This window comes from Lepidochelys kempii, chromosome 12 (assembly GCF_965140265.1).
Source record: "Lepidochelys kempii isolate rLepKem1 chromosome 12, rLepKem1.hap2, whole genome shotgun sequence".
Taxonomy (NCBI): domain Eukaryota; kingdom Metazoa; phylum Chordata; order Testudines; family Cheloniidae; genus Lepidochelys; species Lepidochelys kempii.
Genome location: NC_133267.1, coordinates 32,611,168 through 32,635,160, shown reverse-complemented (window position 1 = coordinate 32,635,160; position 23,993 = coordinate 32,611,168). Strand labels below are relative to the sequence as shown.

Here is a 23,993-nt window from a genome sequence, read left to right as displayed (position 1 = left end):
TTTAGAGACCAAGACTTGGTTTGGGTGCTCGCGCTATAAGGCTGCAACCTACCATTTTTAAATGTAAAACTGTGCATCAGAGCCAAGCCATCAAACCAATGATTATAGTGGGTTTCCCCCACTGTGTGCATGCCTGGACCATTGCGAAGAAGAATCCCCTGCAGCCAGCTTGGTAGCTCACCTGTAAAGAGAAAGGACACAGTTCACTTCCACTCCAAGTCAAAGGTGACCTTGTGCACTAAAGGACTAATTTCCAAAGGTAAGCAAGTCCATGGGTGATGCAAGTCAGGATTTTACAATTACGTATTTGCTCGTGCCATTTAGGTTTGCCTAACCATGTGGCCCTCATTATACGCAAACCTGAAAACATGAAATTACCTGAACATAATTTATTAATTATAAGAGATTGATGAGGGAGGAGCATTTTCTTCCTGAACTTTCATTTTAAAATTATCCATCTAATCCCATTTGCTATTCCCAGCAAAAGCCAGGCGTTACCAGATATAAATTATAGGAGTTATTTACAGATCAAATGCTTCAGTGGCCAAGATGCCATTGTAAACTGAAGGCTGGTTGAATTCCAGTAACAATCCCACTAATGAAATTACACAGTGTAATGAAGCGTTGTGATGGCAGCACTTTAGAACACTAAATGTCAATTCTCAGAGTGTAAATAAAGATTATAAATATTGTATTGATGCTACATAAGTGCTGTCCAGGGTTGAATACAAGATATAGGGATTTGGTGATTTATGACACATGAGGAACAAGAAATCAGCTAAGTTACTACATGTTATTCACAAAAGAAATCTTTGCTAAAAAAGCATTAAGGTTGCCAAGTCAAGCATTCACAAGTTAGGAAATGCCAGAATTAAGCTTGCCTGTTTTTCCTTTGTCATATGCATATGCTATTGTCTTAAATTACTTTATCACATTCTATTTTTTCCCCACAAGACCTCAGCCTCAGTCAGTGCACAAAATGGATGGCACTCATTTAATGAAAAGCTCTTCAATATTTTGTGTCTTCCTCATTGTTCAATGGGAGATCCCACTACACTCTGTTCAAACCCTGCTCCAAAGACAGAATTATTAATAGAGCTGATCAAAACACTTTCAATGAAATGTTTCGGAGTAGCAGCCATGTTAGTCTGTATCCTCACAAAGAACAGGAGTACTTGTGGCACCTTAGAGACGAACAAATTTATTAGAGCCCATGAAAGCTTATGTTCTAATAAATTTGTTCGTTTCTAAGGTGCCACAAATACTCCTGTTCTTCTTTCAATGAAATGTTTGTCAAAATATCTGGGTCCATCAAAGCTGAAACATTTTGCAGGGATGTACTGATTTTGACTAAGTTTTTGATAGGAAGATTTTTGAGGTCCAGGATGGTCTTTCTGGTCACTTCCACCGAGAAGCATTCCTGATCTTTTCTATCCAAAAAATGGCTGTTTGAACACAGTTTTGGTTTGTGAAAATGGTTGAAAAGTTCTGGTTTTGTTCCAATGCAGAATGAAAACAAATTGTGAAACCTTGAAGGCTGTCTTGAAACTGAATGGTCATCCTCTAGTCAGCTCTAATTATTCATTGCCTCATAGGCTTTTTTGTGAAATGTATTGCTCTAGTATCTGACTGCTTCATAAACATCAATTAATGTATTTTCACAACACTCCTTTGAGATGAGGAGCTATTATTATCCCTATTTTACTAATGGGAAACTGAGGCACAGAGAGTAAGGTCAAAATGATCCACCAATTTTGGGTGTCCAATTTAAGATACCTATGACCTGATTTTTCAGCATACTTAGTATTATATAGCACTTTGTTAAAAGCACAGCTCCCACTGACTTCAATTGCAGCTGTGAGTGCTCAGCATTTATTTTTCTTTAGTAGGTATAAACTTTAATTCTTTGTAGTTTAAGTAGGATGTGTTATTAACAGGCTCTAAGGCCACTCTGTCTCTCAGCCTTGATGCAAATAGGAAGGTGACCCTTCACCTAATTAAGCCATGAACAACTTGTTCCCTAATTTTTTGCTGGTAAAAAGGGCAAAGGGCAGTTGAAAAGGGACCTCTAGGAGTATTTTAAGAAAGGCTAAGTGGGAATATGAGTGGGTGAAAAGCAATGGCAGTCACCACTAGGTCATAAGTCACATATAAGAATGTGTCAAGGCCCTAGTAAATTCAGGGCCATGTGCACTCCCAACTGTTACCCCCACCAGAGGAGCAGAGGGGGCTGAGATACTTCCATGAAGCAATCTCCTGCTTATCACATTTTTGGAGTAGCCTATGCTTGTGGTCTAGTCTAACACCGGTTATTAGAAGAGAACTTCCAGTTAAAGGAGGAACTTTCCAAACTGACCAAGAGCCAAGCTTGTCCATCCGTGACTGGGAGAGGACCATGTTTCTGGGTTATTAGATTTGTGGTCCCCTGATTGGCTCCAGGGAGGTGCTATAAGTTCGGACAAGCTAAAAATCACCACCATAAGGATCAAGGTAGATGTGGAGAATGGCATGTTCCTCCTACTCCACCACAATGTCAGGAAGGGCTGATGCCTTTGCTTTCTGTAGGCTAGCTCTAACGAGGAGGAGACTAAGACCACCACTGGTTACGCCAGCTTGACTAGCACAGAGAAAGCCCACCGGTCAGCATGAGATACCAACCAGAGATATCATCTGTTCCCCTGACCTGCAGCTCTGTGCTGATGCTCTGAAGGCCACGAAAGCTGAAGAGCAAATCTTTTTCTTTTATTAAGAAACTTTCTTCTCCCCCCCACCCTATTTTGTTATTGGCAGGTGTCTCCATGCAATATTTCTGATTTTTCTTTAACCCTTTTAAAGGGTGTATGGTGTGCATGTGTACAAACTGTGCACATGTAAGCAAAAGCGTAAGTAACAGTATATGCCATGAATCATTTCCCAACCAACATGCTAAGTGAGTCCTCCCTTAAACCATTTTGTTACCTGGTTTGTGTCTGTATGCACCGCTCTGCACTAAGAGGGGAATGGAGAGTTGCAGATCAGTTCAAAAAGCAGATCCACATGGCCTGAGCCAGGGTTTAAATTAATGAAAGGGGAGGTGAGGGACCAGCCAGCTCCCTTCATCCTAAACGAGCCCCTGAGTGCTTAGAGACTCTAAAGGGGATGGACATATGTTCCCCTCTCCTATTCAGCTGGGGCCAGCCCAACTGCCAAGGTCTCATGAAGTTTCCCACCGGGTTGAGGAGGCACATCAAGGACAGAGAAGGAAACACCACCTTCTTAAGCTTCCAGCATTTAGTATTTGAAATAATTGACCTGTTGTCTTAATTTTATGATTTGATTACTGGCAGTGTTCATTTGCTACTATAATCAATTGGTGATTCCATTCCATATCATTGTTAAGGTGCTTCATTCCAACTGTGACCTTGATGTGAAAATTTGTATTGTGTGGTCTTACTTAGTTTAGTAAAAGTTTAAATAATTACCCACAGTGAGAAGTTAATTGACTAAGTTTGCTTGTTTATTAATTTGAAGAAGGGGTGTGTGTGTTGCCCTTTAGGTTGTTCGGGGAGGAAAAAAGTAATTTCGTAGAGTATTTGAGGGCTATTTGGCTCTGTTTCCAAATAAATATTTATCTTCCTTACAAATTAAAAACTGCATCATAATGCATATTCACAAGGGGTCCAAATTAAGGTTGTAAACAAACCAAAAATACAGCTATTCTACTATGTGACATCATGAGGGATGCAACGGTCATCATGAGGGATGGAACCTTTAGAGCCACCACTCAGACCTCGGCCACTTCAAAAGTAACTGATAGTACAAGTAGGTTGGTATCCTCTGTGGACCAGCACTAGAGGAGGATGAGACAAACACTTTCACAATGTGTTTCACAGATATTTGCTAAAAGCAGAGGAATGGTAAGACTCAGGAATCATGAGTTCCATTCCAGACTCTGGAGGAGTGTTATTTAATAGGCACAGACCTCTGCCTGTTCTCCCCAAATGTGACTCCTTCTGCCATACCCCTGCCAGCCTGTCCTGTCTCCAGTCCTCTCTCTTCTGCACATCTGTATCATCACCCTGTCCCATTCTCCACTTCCAGTCAGCACTAATCAGGCTTCTTGTTTCAACTCCAGGCTCTTTACCCAGCAAGTCTTAGTCTCACCCCTCTGGAATCCCTGTCCCCCAGCCTTCCCCCCATCCCAACTCCCAGTTCCAGTCTCTTTAACCAGACATTCCCAGTCCCCATCCCAGTCCTCGCTCCTCAATTAATCTCCATCCCCACTTGCTCCTACTCATCCTCCTGGGATCTTTGTCCAATGTCAGTGAGACCTCCCCAAGCTCCTTGTCCTAATCTCTTTGTCTAGCCTGTCCCAGTTCTCCTTTGCCCCAGGTCCTTTTCCAATCTGTTTCCCCACCCCTCTGACCTCTTTCCTCCTGACCCACTCATTCTCAGTTCCCATCTCCGTTCCAGACAGTCCCCGTCTCCCCCCCACTTATTTACTCTCAGCCCCTTCCCCGATTCCAGTCCCTCTCTCCTTCCCCCACCCGTTCAAGTCCCCCATGGTCTCCTTCCAATCTCTGCCTCAGTGCCAATCTCCTTGCTCAGCTAGTCCCAATCTTTCCCTGCCCCACCTTGACTCCCACCACCAGCCAGCCTCCATGCCCTTTGTCCCAGTCTATTCTCCTCTCCCAGGTCTGGCTCTTGTACTCACTATGTTTGAATCATGCAATTTTCTCTTCCATGCTGCCTCAGCCCAGCAGGAGGCATTGACTCTCCTGGGCTATCAAACACCCTACTTTCAATTCCAGGGAGATCTGGACCTGGCACAGCTCTCAGCAGCCCAGAGCTGCAACCTCAGGGACAATCCTGCTCAGCCCAAACTGGAACCTGCTCAGACTAGATGGAATCTTCAAGGAATCTGAATACTAAAATTCAAGTCTCTACCGAGCATGTGTGGACTCAGATGTTTTCAAAGACTTATAACTTGGCCAAATTTGCATAGATTTTCACAGGGATAGCAAAAGGCACATCCCTGACACAAAGGCCAAACCCCTGTCAAAGTTCAAGTCCTTTCTCCAAAGCATGGAGACAGGGAGCAGGACAGGCCTAATACAGTTTTTAAAAAAAAATCACCAAAATTTTTGAAAATACACAGAACATCTTGTCCCACCAGCCTTGTTCTCAAAACTGGCTGAACAATTCTGGCTGACATTTTTCAAAACACATTCAGCCTGAGGCAGACACCCGGCATGGAAAATTTCAGTCCAAATGGGTAAAGTTTGGCAAAGTTCTAAGCAACTGAAAACAAGCTAGTATAATGGAAAGAGTCAGGCAACCTTAATAAAAGGCAATTTTAACAGGCCCGTCTTTAATACATTCCAAGAACATTTATTTAACTAATACTGGATACACATTACTACTATTTATATTATAATCAGTCCAGTCATGGACCAGGATCCCATTGTGCTAGGCACAGTACAAACATACACACCTTCCTATGGTATTAGGTTTGCAATTCTGTGCAGAGGGAGAATAAATGGATGAAGATAACAGATGCACATTTGACTGTTCTAACAAGAGCTACAGAAGAGTCTAGACTCTGACAGCATAAAAATTCTTGTTACATGTTGTCAAGGTTCCTCCCCCACTCTGAACTCTAGGGTACAGATGTGGGGACCTGCATGAAAAACCTCCTAAGCTTATCTTTACCAGCTTAGGTCAAAACTTCCCCAAGGTACAAAATATTCCACCTGTCGTCCTTGGATTGGCCGCTACCACCACCAAACTAATACTGGTTACTGGGGAAGAGCTGTTTGGACGCGTCTTTCCCCCCAAAATACTTCCCAAAACCTTGCACCCCACTTCCTGGACAAGGTTTGGTAAAAAGCCTCACCAATTTGCCTAGGTGACTACAGACCCAGACCCTTGGATTTTAAGAACAATGAACAATCCTCCCAACACTTGCACCCCCCCTTTCCTGGGAAATGTTGGATAAAAAGCCTCACCAATTTGCATAGGTGACCACAGACCCAAACCCTTGGATCTGAGAACAATGAAAAAGCATTCAGTTTTCTACAAGACGACTTTTAATAAAAATAGAAGTAAATAGAAATAAAGAAATCCCCCCTGTAAAATCAGGATGGTAGATATCTTACAGGGTAATTAGATTCAAAAACATAGAGAACCCCTCTAGGCAAAACCTTAAGTTACAAAAAAGATACACAGACAGAAATAGTTATTCTATTCAGCACAATTCTTTTCTCAGCCATTTAAAGAAATCATAATCTAACACATACCTAGCTGGATTACTTACTAAAAGTTCTAAGACTCCATTCCTGGTCTATCCCTGGCAGAAAACCAGCATATAGACAGACACACAGACCCTTTGTTTCTCTCCCTCCTCCCAGCTTTTGAAAGTATCTTGTCTCCTCATTGGTCATTTTGGTCAGGTGCCAGCGAGGTTACCTTTAGCTTCTTAACCCTTTACAGGTGAGAGGAGCTTTCCCCTGGCCAGGAGGGATTTCAAAGGGGTTTACCCTTCCCTTTATATTTATGACACATGTGCAAACACAAGAGCCAGATAAGAAATCATCGCTGAAATATGAGGGGGTATATGTTATTATTCTAGTCTTCTCATGTACTTTCCTTTAGTCTGTAAGAGTTAGCCATATGAAGAAAGTGGCTCTCTTTAGTATTGCCACTAAAGGGCTGAGAGTAGATAAATAATGTACGTTTAATATATTCCAAGGGTTTTTCAGATTGCAAAAGCTTTATTTCTTGTTACATGTATAACAGAATTGCAGGGGGAAAACCACAAAAATTCACTAACTCTCTCTCTCCCTTTCCACCTCAATTCCCCCAAAAAGGATTCGTACCTGGAAGGGGGGGGGGGGAACAACCCTATAATCTAAACACCTTCCCTGCTCCATAAAATGCGTTCGTGCAGAGTTTCCCCAAGGCACGGGACTAGGCAGACACAGATTAAGTAGGTCTCTAACAACACATGGTGGGATTGCTTTCAGCCTTCATTAAGTGGGGCTCAGCTGGAAGACATTGTTACTGTATGTACACAATACTGTATACAGTAGAAGAGTTACTCTGCACACAGTGAAAAAGACTATTTCTAACACTGATCTTGTATCTATTTTCATTCTCTTAGCGAAAACAGCTAGAATCCTAATTAAAATATTTCATCATCATTCCCATAACCGCATTTGGTTGTTGGGGCACCCTATGAGCAATTAACTAATTGTCTCCTTCCCTGACAATTGTGTGTCAGTGCTTGAGTCTCTGAAGTCCATTCCTGTCCACTCTTTTATGTTGTCATTCCATCTCTTCTTCTGTCAATCTCTTCTTCGCTTCTCCTGTACTATCCCTTGGAGGATGATCTTGCATAGGCCAGAGTATCTTGTTACATGGCCATGCCACTTCAGCTTGCGCTTCTTTACAGTCATCAGGAGGTCTTCGTATGACCTACTGCATTGGGTGATGATGTTGCGGACCTCTTCATTAGGGAGGTGGTAGAAGTAGGAGATTCCCAGGATCTTACGGAAGTATCTCATCTCTACTACTCGTATTTTCTGTTCAAGTTCTGCCATAAGGATTGTGGAAGTATAACACTGTATAAGTATAGCGTTGTATAAGGGGACATGCTGGATACATTGTATATGAGAGGGCATGCCAAAACAAGTATCTGAGGGAGCACATGTAGGGACAGTTAGCTTTTGAATGGAGAAGCAATTAAGATAGAGCCAGCAGGTCTAAGAAGCAGGCATCAGAATGGAAGGTGTGAAGGGCAATTAGTTAAGTTAACTGGAAGCTGTTAAAGGAGATTGTTAAGGGTGGCAGGTAATTGAAGATACGTGACTGGTCTCAGGGATCTCGAAGGGTGGTGACTAAAATCTTTTTTCTTCTTTTGTCTGTAACTTGTTCTCCAAAAACTGTATAAATTAAGAGACACAAGCCCCACTCGGGGGGCTCACTTCTAAATGTATTAGCAGAGCAGCTTTGCTAATAAAACAGAGTGGTCTGATAAATTGTAAGTCTGAGTCAAACTTCGACAGGGTCCATGTGTCTCACACATGCAGAAAAATGGAGATGACCAGTGCGTGCAGCAGTTTCAGTTTGGATTCCAGGAAGATGGTCTTACTCCTCCAAATTGGCCTTAGCTTTGCCACTGCTGCTGCTGGCGCAATTCTTGCCAGAATTTCTGCTTTGGATCCTTCATCAGTGAGGACTGTCCCCAAATACTTGAACTGTTTCACTGTCTCCAGCTCGTCCACCGAGTGATATGTGAGCTGATCCCATCACGTTTGTCTGTCATCAGCTTGGTTTTCTCTGCACTAATTTCCATGCCGTATTTTGAGGAGGTTTCATCCAATCGTTTCACAAGGTTGGCAAGTTTATCTTCACTGCCTGCCAGGCCATCAATGTCATCAGCGAACCGAAGATTTGAGATTGTTCTCCCCCAAGAGCTGACTGTGCATATGTGATCTTCTAGGGTATCAGTCATTATCCACTCCAAGTAGATGTTGAACAGTGTGGGCGAAAGAAGGCAGCCTTGCCGGACTCCAACGTGGTGCGAAACCACTCTCCTATTGTGCCATTGACGAGAATGGCACTGCTGGCCTTGGCACACAGTTGTCTAACGGTAAGAATAAGCTGCCACCAACATTGTACTTCATGGTTCCCAGAGAGCTTCGTGCTATACTCTGTCAAACGCCTTCTTGAAGTCAACAAAGACGTGGTTGATGTCCTGCTGGTGTTGTAAGTACTTCTCACATAGAACACGAAGGTTGAAAATCTGTTCTGTGATACTTCTTCCAGCATGAAAGCCAGCCAGTTCTTCAGTGATGATGCTCTCCGCTTGTGATTTCAATCTGTTCAATATGACTTTCAACATCACTTTGCTGGGATGGCTAATTAAGCTTATGGTCTGGTAATTTTGACAATTGCAGGTGGCCTTTCTTTGACAGAGAGATGATTAGTGACTGTGTCCACACGGAGGGCCACTCACTGGTCTGCCAAATCTTGTTGCAGATCTTGGTGAGTATATCTATTACTATTTCTCCTCCGAATTCCATAAATCATCAAGACAAAGAAGGGAACAGTCTTACAGAAGAAAGGGACATCAATAGGTGGACAAACTACTGCTCTGATCTATACAACCACCAGACAAATGGAGATCCTAGTGTCTTAGGCAGCCCAGATTCGACAGAGGAGGATGACTTTCCAATACTGCGTGAAGAAGTGGAGACAGCTGTGAAATCACTCAAGAACGGAAAGGCTTAACAACATAATTAAAATATTTACAGACTATACAAACTTCACGGGACAAACTTCATTGGCCTTATTCACACAAGTAGTCCCAGTGGAGAGAACAGATTTACTTTTTGGAGTAAGGTGAGCAAGATTTGGCCCTAGATGCATAGAATTACCTAAAAGGTGAAGAGCACTGTAGAAGATAAATGGGGAAAGGGAAGATGATAAAGCAAGAGAGTGAACAAGAGAGTGTTCAGAGGGAGTAGTAGTACTCAAGAAATGACATATGGTAAGAGATCCAGCCTATTCAAGTTAGATACAATACAACATTTTTGCTCAGTAGTATATTTAGTTGAAGTAGCCCAGTATAAATATCTGGGAATAGGAATTTTATCTAACGCTCTTATTTGCACAACAGAACACTTCAGGTTATGCAGTCTCCAAAGACAGTCTAGGTGACTGTGGCCCTTTGTGGGCCCCTCCCAACCCTAAATGGGGCATTGGAACAGGAATCTGTGCAATGAACTTGGCCCACTGGCCATGTCCCAGACAACCCTCATACCCCTAAGGATCAGGCTAACCTGCCTTTCCTACCATGCATCCAAAAAAAAAAAAAAAAAAAAAGGTAGTATTTCTGCAGCATTTGGGGCTTTGTCGATCGGCAGAGGATTTGGCCTTGGTAAAGCTATGCTCTGCCCTTGGATATTTCACATAAGAAACGGCAATCATCTTTGCAATTCAAAGAACATCTAGATTCAAGTTAAGAGAGAGTCCTAATTAAAACATGTTCTCACATCAGATTAAAAATACTCTAAAGATATCTGGAGAGTCAAACAACAAAGACAAAACTCTTTCAGTGGCATATATAATGGGGCAAGGATGGTTTTGTGGCTAAGGTATTGTATAAAGCTTTAGAATACCTGGTTCAATTTCTAACTCTGCCACAAACTTCTTGCATGACCTTGTACACATAACCCAGGGCCATATTTTAAAGGTATTCCGGCACCTCAAGGTGTATATAGGCACCTAAATACCTTTCAGGATCTGGATACAGCTACACTGCAAAATAAACCCATGTCAACCCGTCTCAGAGCCTGGGTCAACTGACTCAGATTGTACGGGGAGACTTTGGCAAACCAGTAAAGTGCCTGAAACCACTATGGCTTATTGCTAAAAGCAGCCAAGTCAGCAAGCTGTAAATTGGCCATTCAGCAGTCTCAGTTTAACCAAGGCAGGAGGGGAGGGAGTTTTCTGGGTGCCACAGAGAGGACAGTATGCCCCCCGCCGTCCTTCCTGGTAAGAATTGTGTTGAAGTTGCTGATACAAGCATTTTAGAAGAGCAGAATGTGTCCCAGGAATGTCTATTGGGGCCTCCAGGCTTCAAACTCTGGAAAAACCCACACCTGGTTAATCGATAATCAGAAGGAACCTCTCACTTGACCATTGAAACTGCTTTCTTAACAAGTTGCTTTAAGGGACATGTCATTCTATTACTAATGTATAAATAAGGGGGAAAGTTTGAGGTGGTGGGACTCTTCAGGACTGGACTCTCCCTCTGGATGCATCTTGTGTTCCCCAGCGGCAAACAGGCTGCTGCTGTGCCACTCAAGAGCCACACTCAGCTTTGGTAATTATCAAGGGTTGGGGGTGTTGTGGATGTGTGCATAAGTGCTTGAGACTAAGTAAAGTTTAGCTTTAAGTGAAAGCACTCGTGTTGTTCTGTTTGTGCCAGCCATCTATCGGTTGGACGGCCGTGTCTCCCCTGATTTATTTCCGGACACCACCTTGCGCAGAGTAAAAGTTACCAAGAGCTTTGGGTTGAAAGAACCCTGGGTAACAAGATTTGTGAGGCTTGCGCCACGGGGCTAAAAATCACAGTGTAGACATTCCTGCTCAGGCTGGAGCCCAGGCTCTGAGACCCACCCCTGAGTGGGAACATCTACACTGCTATTTTTAGTCCCCTAGAGCAAGCCCAACACAGCAACTCGCTGCCGTGGGATTTTTAACCAGTGTAGATCTATCTTAAGTCCACCCTTTTGGCACCACTTACATTTTCAGATCTGCTGCTCAGCTGCTGCCTAACCTTGTAGGTTTTTAAATTGCCACCGGTCAACATTTGCAAAGCTGCCTATGCACTGAAGCCACTCCACAGGTAATGAGCTGCTTGCAGCCCTAGCTCAAGCCAAAGCCCTGAATCAGGATTCTCAAACTAGGTGGGGGAAAGCCTATCTTGCCAGCAAAGGCCAGTCAAGTAGGCAAGTTCTGAGCACACCTAACATTTGCTTCCTACCAGCGCCCTGCAACAGAAGGAAGCCACTGATGCATGGAGGCTCAGCAAAGCTTCTGCACAAAAGGCAGCCCGGGGCACTGGGAAACATAGGTGAGAGACAGACACACTGTTTCAACTGCTAGTCCATGGGCTACATAAGCAGATGACCTGTCTTAGGCACCTAGCTCCAGGAGAGGATTCGCGGCTGAGGCTCCCAAGCAGAGGTCAGCCACTTTAGGTGCCTAAGCCCCTCTTTTCTCTCTACCCCTCACCTCAGCATACCGCTCTAGGCTAGTTTAGGCAGCTTCCTGCTCAGCTGTCCAGATTCTGAAGATCCCTTCCATACACGAAACTCTCTCCTCATGAATTATAATCCCACAGTATTCTTACCAGCAAGTTAAAGTAGTATGGGCTGGATCAATGAACTATAAAGTGGATAGAAAGCTGGCTAGATCGGCAGGCTTAATGGGTAGTGATCAATGGCTCCATGTCCAGTTGGCAGCCAGTATCAAGCAGAGTGCCCCAAGGGTCGGTCCTGGAGCCGGTTTTGTTCAGTACCTTCATTAATGATCTGGGAGGATGGCATGGACTGCACCCTCAGCAAGTTTGTAGATGACTCTAAACTGGGATTGGTAGCTACGCTGGAGGGTAGGGACAGAATACAGACGGACCTAGACAAATTAGAGGATTGGGCCAAAAGAAATTTGATGAGGTTCAAGAAGAACAAGTGCAGAGTCCTACACTTAGGATGGAAGAATCCCATGCACTGCTACTGACTGGGGACCGAATGGCTAGGCAGCCGTTGGACGAGAAGCTGGATATGAGTCAACAATGTGCCGTTGTTGCCAAGAAGGCTAACGGTATTTTGGGATGTATACGTAGGGACATTGCCAGCAGATCAAGGGACATGATCATTCCCCTCTATATTCGACACTGGTGAGGCCTCACCTGGAGTACTGTGTCCAGTTTTGGGCCCCACACTACAAGAAGGATGTGAAAAAATTGGAGAGAGTCCATCAGAGGGCAACAAAAATGATTAGGGGGCTGGACCCCATGACTTATAAGGAGAGGCTGAGGGAACTGGGATTGTTTAGTCTGCAGAAGAGAAGAATGAGGGGGGATTTGATAGCTGCTTTCAACTACTTGAAGGAGGGTTCTAAAGAGGATGGATCTAGACTATTCTCAGTGGTACCAGATGACAGAACAAGGAGTAATGGTCTCAAGTTGCAGTGGGGGAGGTTTTAAGTTGGATGTTAGGAAAAGCTTTTTCCACTAGGAGGATGGTGAAGCACTGGAATGGGTTACCTAGCGAGGTAGCGGAATCTCCTTCCTTAGAGGTTTTTAAGGTCAGGCTTGACAAAGCCCTGGCTGGGATAATTTAGTTGGGGATTGGTCCTGCTTTGAGCAGGGGGTTGGACTTGACCTCCTGAGGTCCCTTCCAACCCTGATATTCTATGATTCTATACTAGGAGGAATGGAGCCTAACTCATGGCTGAAGATCCCACTGAGCAGCTGGTCAAACATTGCAATGCTGAGCAGAGTAATGCCTAAAGTACCTAAGGATCAGGGCCCTAGTGAGAATTTTTTCCCCCTCCATCTGCAAAGACTAGATGATATTTCCTATGTCCCCTGAGCGATGTGAAGATGAATCCATAAATGTTTGGCAAGTGATCAGACATTACAGTGGTAAAGTCATGTTAAATTAGCATGTTATTAGATAGGTGTCAAAGTCAGATTCAGGACTCACATAATTTGTCAGATCACTCTGTTTATTAGCAAAGCGCTTTGCTGATGCACCCAGATGTGAGCCCTCTCTGAGGCTCAAGATAACTTATTTATACAGTTAAGCCAAAGCCAATTTAACATAAGAGACAAAAGAAAGCAGAAACTGACAAATATACATACATATCTTATTTGCATACTAACGTTTACCAATCTCCTAGTTCAGTAGGAGCTCTAAGTTAATTAGTTTGAGGACCCATTGTCTCACACTCCTTAATGTTTCTCTTCCTGACAACTATATTTCAACAAACCCTTCAAGTAGCATTTCTTTAATGAATTATAATTTCAATATAATTCATTCTACTTTCACAATCCCTCCTTTTGGTCAAGCTACGCAATGACCAATAATGACTGGGTTCCACATATCAATCGTTCTTTATCTGTTTGTTCATCAGTGATATTTAAAATCATCAAATTAGCACTCTGGTTTGGGGCAGCTATCTGTGTAGCATGCCTGACACAATACAACAGGAAAGTAACTGAAAACATACAAAAATTATTAGGATTCCAAACAGGAGAGTTAGGGCTCCCTGAAACAACCAGTTTCCTATGCCAGAGAAATTGAAAAGGTTACTTAGCCACTTCCATAAAGAACTTGGCTCTTCGTGGGGAAGATATGCGATTTGTTCTAAGTGGCTAGCACGATCTATTACCTCATTGGTGTTGTCTGGTATATACACACAGCAGTCTTTTCCAATGAGAGCACAAGTCCCTCCTTTTGCCACGAGCACTATGTCCAATGCCTGACGGTTTTGGAGGGCCATCTGTCGGATTGCCCCTGTTTCTTTGGCCGGGGCTCTTAAACTTTCTCCGGTTTCATTTGCCATTATTTCAACTACTGCTTGTAACCTTAGGAGCCTTTTTGCATGATGTATTACTCCCCCTAATGGTATGAAGGAACCGCCAGTAGCCTCTTCCCAGGTTAAGGGGCTTATGTTATTTACATACCATTGGGCATCTGTTAAGTCCCTTCTTTTTCACTTGAAATTGCGGAGGCGTTCTCGAGGGAAGGTTCCTAGCACTCGGAATTGTGGGAAGAGTCGGGTGGGATAACAGATTCCTGACCAATTAGCTGGTAGTGTGGTATAAGCTCTGGTCCCACACACCCAGTGATGGCCTATTAAGGCCGGGAAGGGTCAGTTGCACCCATTTGTCATATAGGTGTTTGCAAAGGAGGAGTAGTATCCCCCAAAGGGTACAGGGTAATTCTCCTTACGAGGAGTGGTGTTATTTGCATGACATTGAAAGATTGTATTGTTTTCACTAAGGTTACTGTAGGGGGAACATGAGATTGATTTCTCGGTTTGATCCCAGGTTGAGAAAAAAATTCATATCTCCATACCCGGCCCGCCACTTTTTAGTTTTGTTTGAATAATCCCATACACCATTGGCCACAATATGCTGAAGGCAAAGGCTTTTCCCCAGATCCAGCCCTGTCCCATTACACACCCAACACCAATGATCTTTTCCCTCCACCACACTTATCCATTTAGATGCATTTATTCCCACCGCTTCCCAAGTGTCATTGCTGATCCATATTTTGTTAAACTGATGAGGCCCTCCAGTGAGGTCTGGGGACTTGAGTGGGATAGCCAGGACAGGAACACCAGTTTGAGAGTGGGCTGGGATGTGGCTGCAGACCCAGCAATTAGAAATATTAAGGGTCCGAGCTATCCACACCTGCTGCTGGATAAAAGAATGGTCATCGTGGTCTCCCCAGACCATAAGATATCAGCAGCTGAGGAACAGGCAGAGGAGCATGTTGGAGTCAAGGCTCTTCTGGTTCTGACAACCTCAACTGAGGGAACCTCAGTCACAGTTTTACGCCCAGCAGGCGCTAGGCTCGATACTGCTTTTTTTTTTTGGTTCGTCATCTGCTTCTGGCAACCCTTATGAGAGCGTAGATTGTAAGGTATTGCAGACTGTTCCTCTACACCTTCTTTTGGAGTCAAAATAGACTCTGCGTTGTCCTGAGGTGAGGATTGGTTCTCTGGGGATGGTGCCTTCTTACACTGTGAAGCATGTATCCACGCTGCGATGCCAGATAGTTTAACAGCCGTCTGTGTAGTAAGCAGTACCTGATGAGGACCCTTCCACCGGGGCTCCAAGGTGTGCTTTCGATGATGGCGCCGTACATAGAGACCCAATCACCTGGCTCAAGTTTGTGCAAGCGTCGGAGGTGGGTTCCGTGGGCCAGGCGGCTCGAACCTGTGAATGGAAGTGACTTACAGCTTGCATTAGTCCCTTGCAATACTGAAGGAGTGCACTGTGAGTCAAGTTCAAATCTGGAACGGGAGTAATGGTAGTCATAGCTCGCATAGGGCGTCCCATAACAATTTCAAAGGGACTTAATTTATGCCTTTGGGATGGAGTGGATCTCATGTCCATAAGGGCTACTGGCCAGCTTAATCCTGTAGAGTCACAAATTTTAGCAAGCTTATTCTTACGTACACCATTTCGTCTTTCAACTGCACCTGCACTCTCTGGGTGGTAGGGACAGTGCAATAGGTGTCTGGTATGCAATATACGGTCCAGGTGTTGAACAAGTTGTCCAGTAAAATGCGTACCCCGATCACTGGACAGAGTAGCAGGAATTCCCTTGGCAGGCATAATGAGATTTAACAAACATTTGGCAACAGACAGTGAGTCAGCCTTGCGACAAGGAGAGGCTTCAATCCAACCAGAGAATAAACATACCATAACCCATATAAATTCATATTGTCGACACTTAGGCATTTGTGCAAGAACGGTGCTTGAGGCAGGCCCCGGAACCCCTGGGCCACTTTTACAGATTTACCAATATTATGGCTTTGGCAAATGGTACAGGCTGCACAGTGGCGGGCTGCAAAAGAGCTAAAATGGGGGGCCCACCATCTTGTCTTTGTTACAGCAGAGACCATCCCCTCCTTTCCGACATGCGAAACACCGTGTAGCAGGGCGGCCAGAGATGGGCAGAGTGAAAAGGGGGCTACAAAGGTGCCAGTAGGCGAGCGCCAAAAGGAATCGGGATGTAGAGAGCAACCCTGGGCAACCCAGGATTCTCTCTCGGTTTCTGGGGCAGAGTCTTGGAGCAGAGTGAGGTCAGCGAGGGACCAGGAGGGTAAGAGGAGAGCGGAGAACAAGGGCATCAGACATTTCGACTAGGCACGCTGCAGCAGCCACAGCACGCAGGCGGGGGGTAAGCCTTGGGCAACAGGGTCTAAAGTGGCAGAGAAATAAGCCACTGGGCGGTTCTTTTCTCCGTGCATCTGAGTGAGAACTCCAAGTGCACACCCAGATTGTTCGTGGCAGAAAAGGGTAAAAGGCTTAGAATAGTCAGGCAGCCCTAAGGCAGGGGCAGAAGCCAAATCCTGTTTGAGGGAAACAAAGGCAGAATTGGTCTCAGGGGGCCATGGCATGGAGTCAGGCACAGAGAATCGAGTGAGTTCCTGGAGAGGTTTTACAAGGGAGGCATATTGGGGAATCCATTGTCTGCAAAATCCAGCCATGCCTAAAAACTTCCAGACCTGGCGTGGGGAGCAGGGTCGGGGAAAGCTAAGGATAGCTTGGACAAGGGTGGGAGAAAGTGCACAGGAACCCTGGGAGAGGAGAAAGCCAAGGTATGTGACAGAAGCTTGACAGAGTTGTAGTTTAGAGCGAGAAGCTTTGTGACCCTTATTTGCTAGGGCAGTAAGGAGCACTAAAGAGTCAGTTTCAGAGGCAGACAATGAACAGAGGAGTAGATCATCTACATATTGGACTAGTGTGGACCTGGACGGGAAAACAAGGTCAGCAAGGTCTCGGGCTAATGCTTGGGAAAAATATGACGGGCTTTCAGTATACCCCTGGGGCAGTGTGGTCCATGTGTACTGTTGCCCCTTGTAAGAAAAAGCAAACAGGAACTGGGAGTCAGGGTGAACCGGGACAGAAAAGAAAGCAGAGCACAAATCAACAACAGTAAAATGAGTTACATCTGGTGGGATAAAAGCCAGAATCGTTGAGAGAGGCAAGTTTTGATTCTGTCCACCTATGATTTGCCTCTTCCCACCACTGCATGAAACAATCAACCTCTCCCTTTGCCAATTTAGTTTTAAGTTGGCCGAGTTTGTCTTTTAAGACGTCTACTCAGTCTTTGTCCCAAGATCCTAACAGGGGCCACTGAATTTTGGGATTCTCCTGAGTTAGCTTTTTGCATTCCCATATACATCTTCCCCTTCCACCTCCCCAAGGTCAGCCTTTTGAAGCCACCCCCCACCCATGTCATGAGGTTTTCTGTTCATTAAAACACAACAATGCTAGCAACAAGACAAACACCACAGACAAACACAAAACCTAGATCCATGGTATTCTGAATTTTTCTTCCACCAGCGCCAGCTTGCTTGTAGAGTCTAAAAACAAAAGAAACAATTTCCAGCCCCCTGGTGGGGACAGATTATTGCTTCATAATAATACCACTTTCTTTTACAAATTTCCTTGCTAATTGCAGGAAAAACAGAAGAATTACCTCCAGGCTCTCCTTATTTTGTTCTATAGTCAGGCTAGTGAATTACCCCACTCACTGATCATTTATGAAATTCATGAGCTGGTGTACCTCAGTTTCCCTTCTTGTGCAACAGACCATGTTTGCAATAGTTTCTCTGCTGTACCAAGCTATAAGTTTATTCTCAGGTAATAGCTGAGACAGCTTCAGATTTTAGCACTATACACACACACACACACAAAATTCTCTTTTGCCTAACATCCCTTGCATTGGGATTACTCTTTTACACAACTGTACCCCGATTACACTTCCATCTTGTACAACTAGACACAACCAGGAGCAGCCAAGTTAAGTTCCAATAGAAACTCCTTACATCCTTTAGTGATTTTGATTACATTACCCAATCGTCAAACAATTTTGATCAGATTCTCTCTCTGCCTGCAGCAGTCCCTTATAGACCATTTCTGTGGGAAAAGGGCCCATTTTCCCTCAGAATAGCTGTAAAGGCTTCTGGGGACAGAAGCGTAGTGGTGGTAGTAGCCACTCTACCTGACCCCCTTAGCCTAGACCATTTTTCCAGAAATTTACAGGAGTCCGAACTCTTCCTAAAATACATAAACTGAGCCAGCGTTCCTTTAGGGAACTGTCCCGACTTAGACGCCTGGTTACCCATACAGGAGGACTTTACACACCAATCACACAAGAAGGAAAGTTGGGTTCGTCAGAGCGATGCCCGGTGCAACACACAAAAGGAGCCCACAGGCTACTGCCTCAATCGCCCTTGCTTTCACACCAAGGGTTTTACCCAAGGCGCGGTGCGGCTGCGATTGTGCAGATTTCACTCACTCAGACCGTGGGGACAGGAACCCTTTGGTCAGCCGATCCCCTGACGGAGACGGCACCCAGACTCAAACACACCACAGGGAGGACGGATAGACACAGAGACAAGACAGTCCTCAGTCCGGACAAAACACAGAAATAATTACCTGACCATATTCCTGATGTCAGATCCTGGGATCCCTACCAGAACAGAGTGGGAACCAACAGGTTCGATGGTGTAGACTTCACTGTGGTCATGTACCCTTCCGTTCTGGCGGAGGACCGCTCGGGCCAAATGCCCAGGTGCCGGCTTGCCACGGCCATCCTAAGAACAGTCAGGAGTCACACAGCCCCAGAGAAGACGGTTGCCATCTCGGTGGAACCTCCAAATTGTCAAAGTCAGATTCAGGACTCACATAATTTGTCAGATCACTCTGTTTATTAGCAAAGTGCTTTGCTGATGCACCCAGATGTGAGCCCCTCTCTGAGGCTCAAGATAACTTATTTATACAGCTAAGCCAAAGCCAATTTAACATAAAAGAGAAAAGAAAGCAGAAACTGACAAATATACATACATATCTTATTTGCATACTAACGTTTACCAATCTCCTAATTCAGTAGGAGCTCTAAGTTAATTAGTTTGAGGACCCATTGTCTCACACTCCTTAATGTTTCTCTTCCTGACAACTATATTTCAACAAACCCTTCAAGCAGCATTTCTTTAATGAATTATAATTTCAATATAATTCATTCTACTTTCACAATAGGATAGCACAGTGAGTTGTGAGTTAAATTCCTGGAAAGAAGGAAAGCCAAATAAAGGCCTCAGATGCAGACTGAGATCAGTACATAGAGTGAGTGATAATAGAAGCCACTGAAAAATACAGAGAAGGGGAGGTGTGCATAGCTGACTGAAAAAAATATTGAATGTTTAAAGATTTTCTTTGTTTCCTCAATCAATAAGTAACTGGACCATCATCTGTTTTAAGTGTGTTCTATTCTGAAAAGTGACTTTAAAAATCAGTATTGTGGGATTCTGTGCTCATTGTCTCTGCAGCATGACCTAAACCTGGAATCTGAGAGTCAAGTTGGGTCCTCTGAGGCACTGCATCTCTACTAACAAAGATTTTGCAGGTGAGATTTTAAGCAATTCTGGTTGAGGATTGCAAGCCAGAGAACATAGAATCCAGCTCACCCCTTATCTGTGTTAGCCATGACTACAGGAGTGAAAAGCAATAAAATCTTGTTTTTGTCTCTAACATCAGACGACATGATTCTGAATTCACACCAGGGGCAGATCTGTTGATTCAGAAGGTGCCACTTTTGCCTACTTGCTGTTCTGACAACCAGCACTCTTTATAAATCATTCTTCACCTCGCTGCATCACAAAACTCTTTAGAATGAGATAAAATGTGGCAATCAAATCAAGGCAAAAATACTAACCATGGACACAGTATCTACTGAAATGACTTCTGTCATAAATATAAAGGAAAGGGTAAACACCTCCTGGCCAGAGGAAAAACCCTTTCACCTGTAAAGGGTTAAGAAGCTAGGATAACCTTGCCAGCACCTGACCAAAATGACCAATGAGGAGACAAGATACTTTCAAAGCTGGAGGGGCTGGGTGGGGGAGGGAGAGAAACAAAGGTTCTCTTGGTCTGTGTGATGCTTTTCCCAGGAACAGAAAAGGAATGGAGTCTTAGAACTTAGTAAGTAATCTAGCTAGATATGCGTTAGATTCTGTTTTGTTTAAATGGCTGATAAAATAAGCTGTGCTGAATGGAATGTATATTCCTGTTTTTGTGTCTTTTTGTAACTTAAGGTTTTACCTAGAGGGATTCTCTATGTTTTGAATCTGATTACCCGGTAAGATATTTACCATCCTGATTTTATAGAGGTGATTCTTTTACTTTTTCCTTCAATTAAAATTCTTCTTTTAAGAATCTGATTGCTTTTTCATTGTTCTTAAGATCCAAGGGTTTGGGTCTGTGTTCACCTATGCAAATTGGTGAGGATTTTTATCAAGCCTTCCCCAGGAAAGAGGGTGTAGGGTTTGGGAGGATTTGTGGGGGCGGGGAAGACGTTTCCAAGCGGGCTTTTTCCCTGTTATATATTTGTTAGATGCTTGGTGGTGGCAGCAATAAAGTCCAAGGGCAAAAGGTAAAATAGTTTGTACCTTGGGGAAGTTTTAACCTCAGCTGGTAAAAATAAGCTTAGGGGGTTTTTCATGCAGGTTACCCAAGAATTTCATGTACCCTAGAATTCAGAGTGGGGAAGGAACCTTGACCTTCACCCAAAATGCATTCTACAAATATATATTTTTTTTCATTAAATCACCCACTTAAATCACATGACTTTAAATTATCCTGACTCAGGAAAACCGTTCTTTTCTCTGGTTTGTTCTGCTCTCTTTGTAATAAAGCCACTTGGCATTAATTATGTCTGCCTTTCTATTTGTCTTTCGAAACAGTTCTACAAACAGTTACAGTGTCCTGCTCTGACTCCAGGAAGTGAAAATGACAATGTCAGCCACTTCTCTGAACTGCAACATGGAGAAAGTGACTAGAGGCTAGTGACGGACTACAGAAAGAGAGAAACTGAAAGGACAAAGAAAGGGGGGGGGAAGGGGGGTGGCACCAGATCTGAATCTACCTGACTTTGTCGGCAACCACCAGTTTCAGTGACTCCTTTTCAAACTTACTTACAGGAAACATACATCCAAAAATGTCCATAAAGTGAGAAAAGTCCTGCAATTAGGGGATAGAAATTCGATCTGATCTCAATCTTCTAAACAGCCATTCACCTCTCTCTCATAGTCTCCCTTTCATTAGACCCAGCAGTTCCCCTTTTCAGTGTTGTCTTGGGGAAACAAGTGCTAGATTATTAACTCATTTGAAAACACAAAAATACCCACCCAGTTTGGACGAGATTTTCCTTACCTTTCACCTCTGCCTTTATGGGCTCTGGGTGCTCCTCTTTATTTCTACCAAAGATCACATCCATGTCTGCTGCACTTAAACTTCTTGTATATCCGCTGCACAGCTGGTGTTGCTCTTGTGGTACCCCCTCTGACTGGGCTGAGAACAGTTCTTTCCTGTTATTTATAGGGCCAAAGTGCACCTCCAGCCAGCTGCTGGTGACTGATAGCACGTAATACTATAATTCTCTCCCTCCCTCTCCACACTTAACTCTTAATCTCAGCTCCTTTGATGGACAGAGAGAACTAATTCATTTGTCGTGTTGCTCATGATTGAACAAGAGATCAGTTCGGCAGGGGGTTATTGTCTGATCCCACCTGAATCCCAGGGATTCTGAGAAACTTTAGATATTGATTAGATAGGGATCCTTGCCCATATGACAATGTTGAAGGAAAGAGCAAAAGAAATCTCCACCTGCTACTGTGATCCTGTTTTTAGAAGCTAATTAAAAAAAAAAGTCTCCAGAGCTGATCACATCCTTCTCTCTGGAATACAAGCTTGTGCCATTCTAAGAATTAGCAGAAAATGATCAGTGCAGTGCTCTGTGTTTTATTTTTTGACCAGACTGTTGGAAAGTAAGCTAAAGGGCACCTCTCTGAATGACAAATGGCTGTCTTCACAAACAAGGGTTGTAACATACATACCGTTGTGTGATTTGAGTGAAGTGGGGTTAGAGATTTTCTTTTTAAAGGAGTTTTAACTTCACTGCTTTTGTTTCAAGATTAGGTTCTGAGCTGATTCCAGTGTTGTTCATTTTGAAATGCTCCCGTCAAAGAATTATTTCAATATAAATCATGTGATTGCTGAGCAAACCAAGGGACTACATTTAACATGAACGATAAGACTCCTTGTACAACTGAATATTATACAACTTCATATGAGATTACCTTGGAAGTCAGAGACTTATTTGTTCCCATAATATGTATAAATCACCTCCTAATAGCTGATTAAGCAATGAAAATATTTACATGCTTATTTTACGTAAAATGTAGCTTTCATTACTTATGACAGCTCTTGCTTCCTTGTGGATATTGCTCCTTTTATCCTTACTCGCAGTCTTCCCACAGGTCTGCCTTCACACTGCACAGTTCCTCAAGGCAGCTATCATGCCTTCTTCTCCATTTGGAAGACACCTCACACACTGTGGGATCCACCAGAAATAAAGGATAATACATTAACACAAAACGGCTTCTAAATATGGAAATAAAGGTGCTTTGCTGGAGTCTGTAACATTAGTGAAGAAGCACAAGGATTTTAACAGTGAGGGCTTGAGAGGGGAGGAATCAAAGGTTGAGTAATGGGTTTGTTAGCAGTGACAGAGAATGGAGAGCATTTGGGAGGAAAGATAAGGGGCCTGATTCTCACACTACACCCATTTCCCCCTGTGCAAAGAGCCTCTCTTGCAACATAAGGCTCTCCACTGGTCCTGTTCCCTGCCCTGGTGAGGAGGGCATGGCCAGAGTATACTGCACAGGGCAAATAAGGGAGCAGGGGAAGCAGAACATAAAGCAGAGTCTGATCTAAATTACATCAGGAGCCAAACAGGTCCCTGCACAGTCCCAGAAAATGGGGAGCACAACGATGGCTTAAAACCACCTTTTCTCCTCACCTCCCAAAGGCCAGGAAGGAAGTCACTGAGAATCAGTCCCAAGGAGTCTGACGCCTGGTCTACAGTACATGGTTATTTTGGAATTAGCCTAGTTAATTCAAAATAAAACTGAGTCCATCCATACAACCAAACTGGTTTTGTTGATTTAAAGGGCTCTTTAATCCGGTTTCCGCACTCCACCTCGACAAGTGGAGTAGCGCTAAAATCAAGATCACAGTTCTGGGTCACAGGTACCGTGGATGCAATTTGGCGTTATTGGCCTCCGGGAGCTATCCCAGAATGCTCCCGTGACTGCTCTGGACAACACTGTTCACTCCGATGCACTAGCCAGGTAGGCAGTAAAAGCCCTGGGAACTTTTGAATTTCAATTCCTGTTTGTCACCGTGGCGAGCTCATCAGCACAGGTGACCATCAGCACAGTCCACCATCACAGGCAACCATGCACAGTCCACCATCACAAGAGACCACGCAGTCCCAGATTTGCAGACAAGCTCCAGCATGGTCCAAACGGGAGGTACTGGATCTCATTGCATGTTGGGGAGGCTAATCTGTTATGGCAGAACTACGTTCCAAAAAAAGGAATGCAAATACATATGCTAAAGTCTCCAGGGCCATGACAGAAAGAGGTTACTCCAGGGACATAGAGCAGTCGTACAAAAATCAAGGCGCTCAGGCAAGCGTACCAAAAAGCCAGGGAGGCGAATGGGTGCTCTGGGTCACAGCCCCATACATGCTGCTTCTACCGTGAGCTGCATGCAGTTATGGGGGGTGACGACACCACTACCTCACCACTGTCCATGGACACCTGCAAGGGGGGGGAGTTGCACGGAGCGA

General features: G+C 44.1%; 1 protein-coding gene and 1 long non-coding RNA gene across 2 annotated transcripts in view; one reads left to right on the top strand and one right to left on the bottom strand.

The window, feature by feature from the left end:
• The window catches only part of BCO1 (beta-carotene oxygenase 1), a 45,335-nt gene extending 23,678 nt beyond the window's left edge, over positions 1 to 21,657 (bottom strand). Inside the window, exons 1-2 of the mRNA XM_073308033.1 lie at positions 21,512 to 21,657; positions 53 to 181 (exon numbers count right to left, since the gene is read on the bottom strand). Of these exons, the coding sequence (XP_073164134.1) occupies positions 53 to 181; positions 21,512 to 21,575 (193 nt within the window). The 5' untranslated portion in view covers positions 21,576 to 21,657. The remainder of the gene's footprint in view (positions 1 to 52; positions 182 to 21,511) is intronic.
• Positions 19,654 to 22,481, top strand: LOC140896357 (uncharacterized). Its single transcript, XR_012154529.1, has 3 exons — positions 19,654 to 19,706; positions 20,395 to 20,438; positions 21,043 to 22,481. It is a non-coding gene; the product is annotated as an uncharacterized lncRNA (long non-coding RNA).
• The last annotated feature ends 1,512 nt before the right edge of the window (positions 22,482 to 23,993 follow it).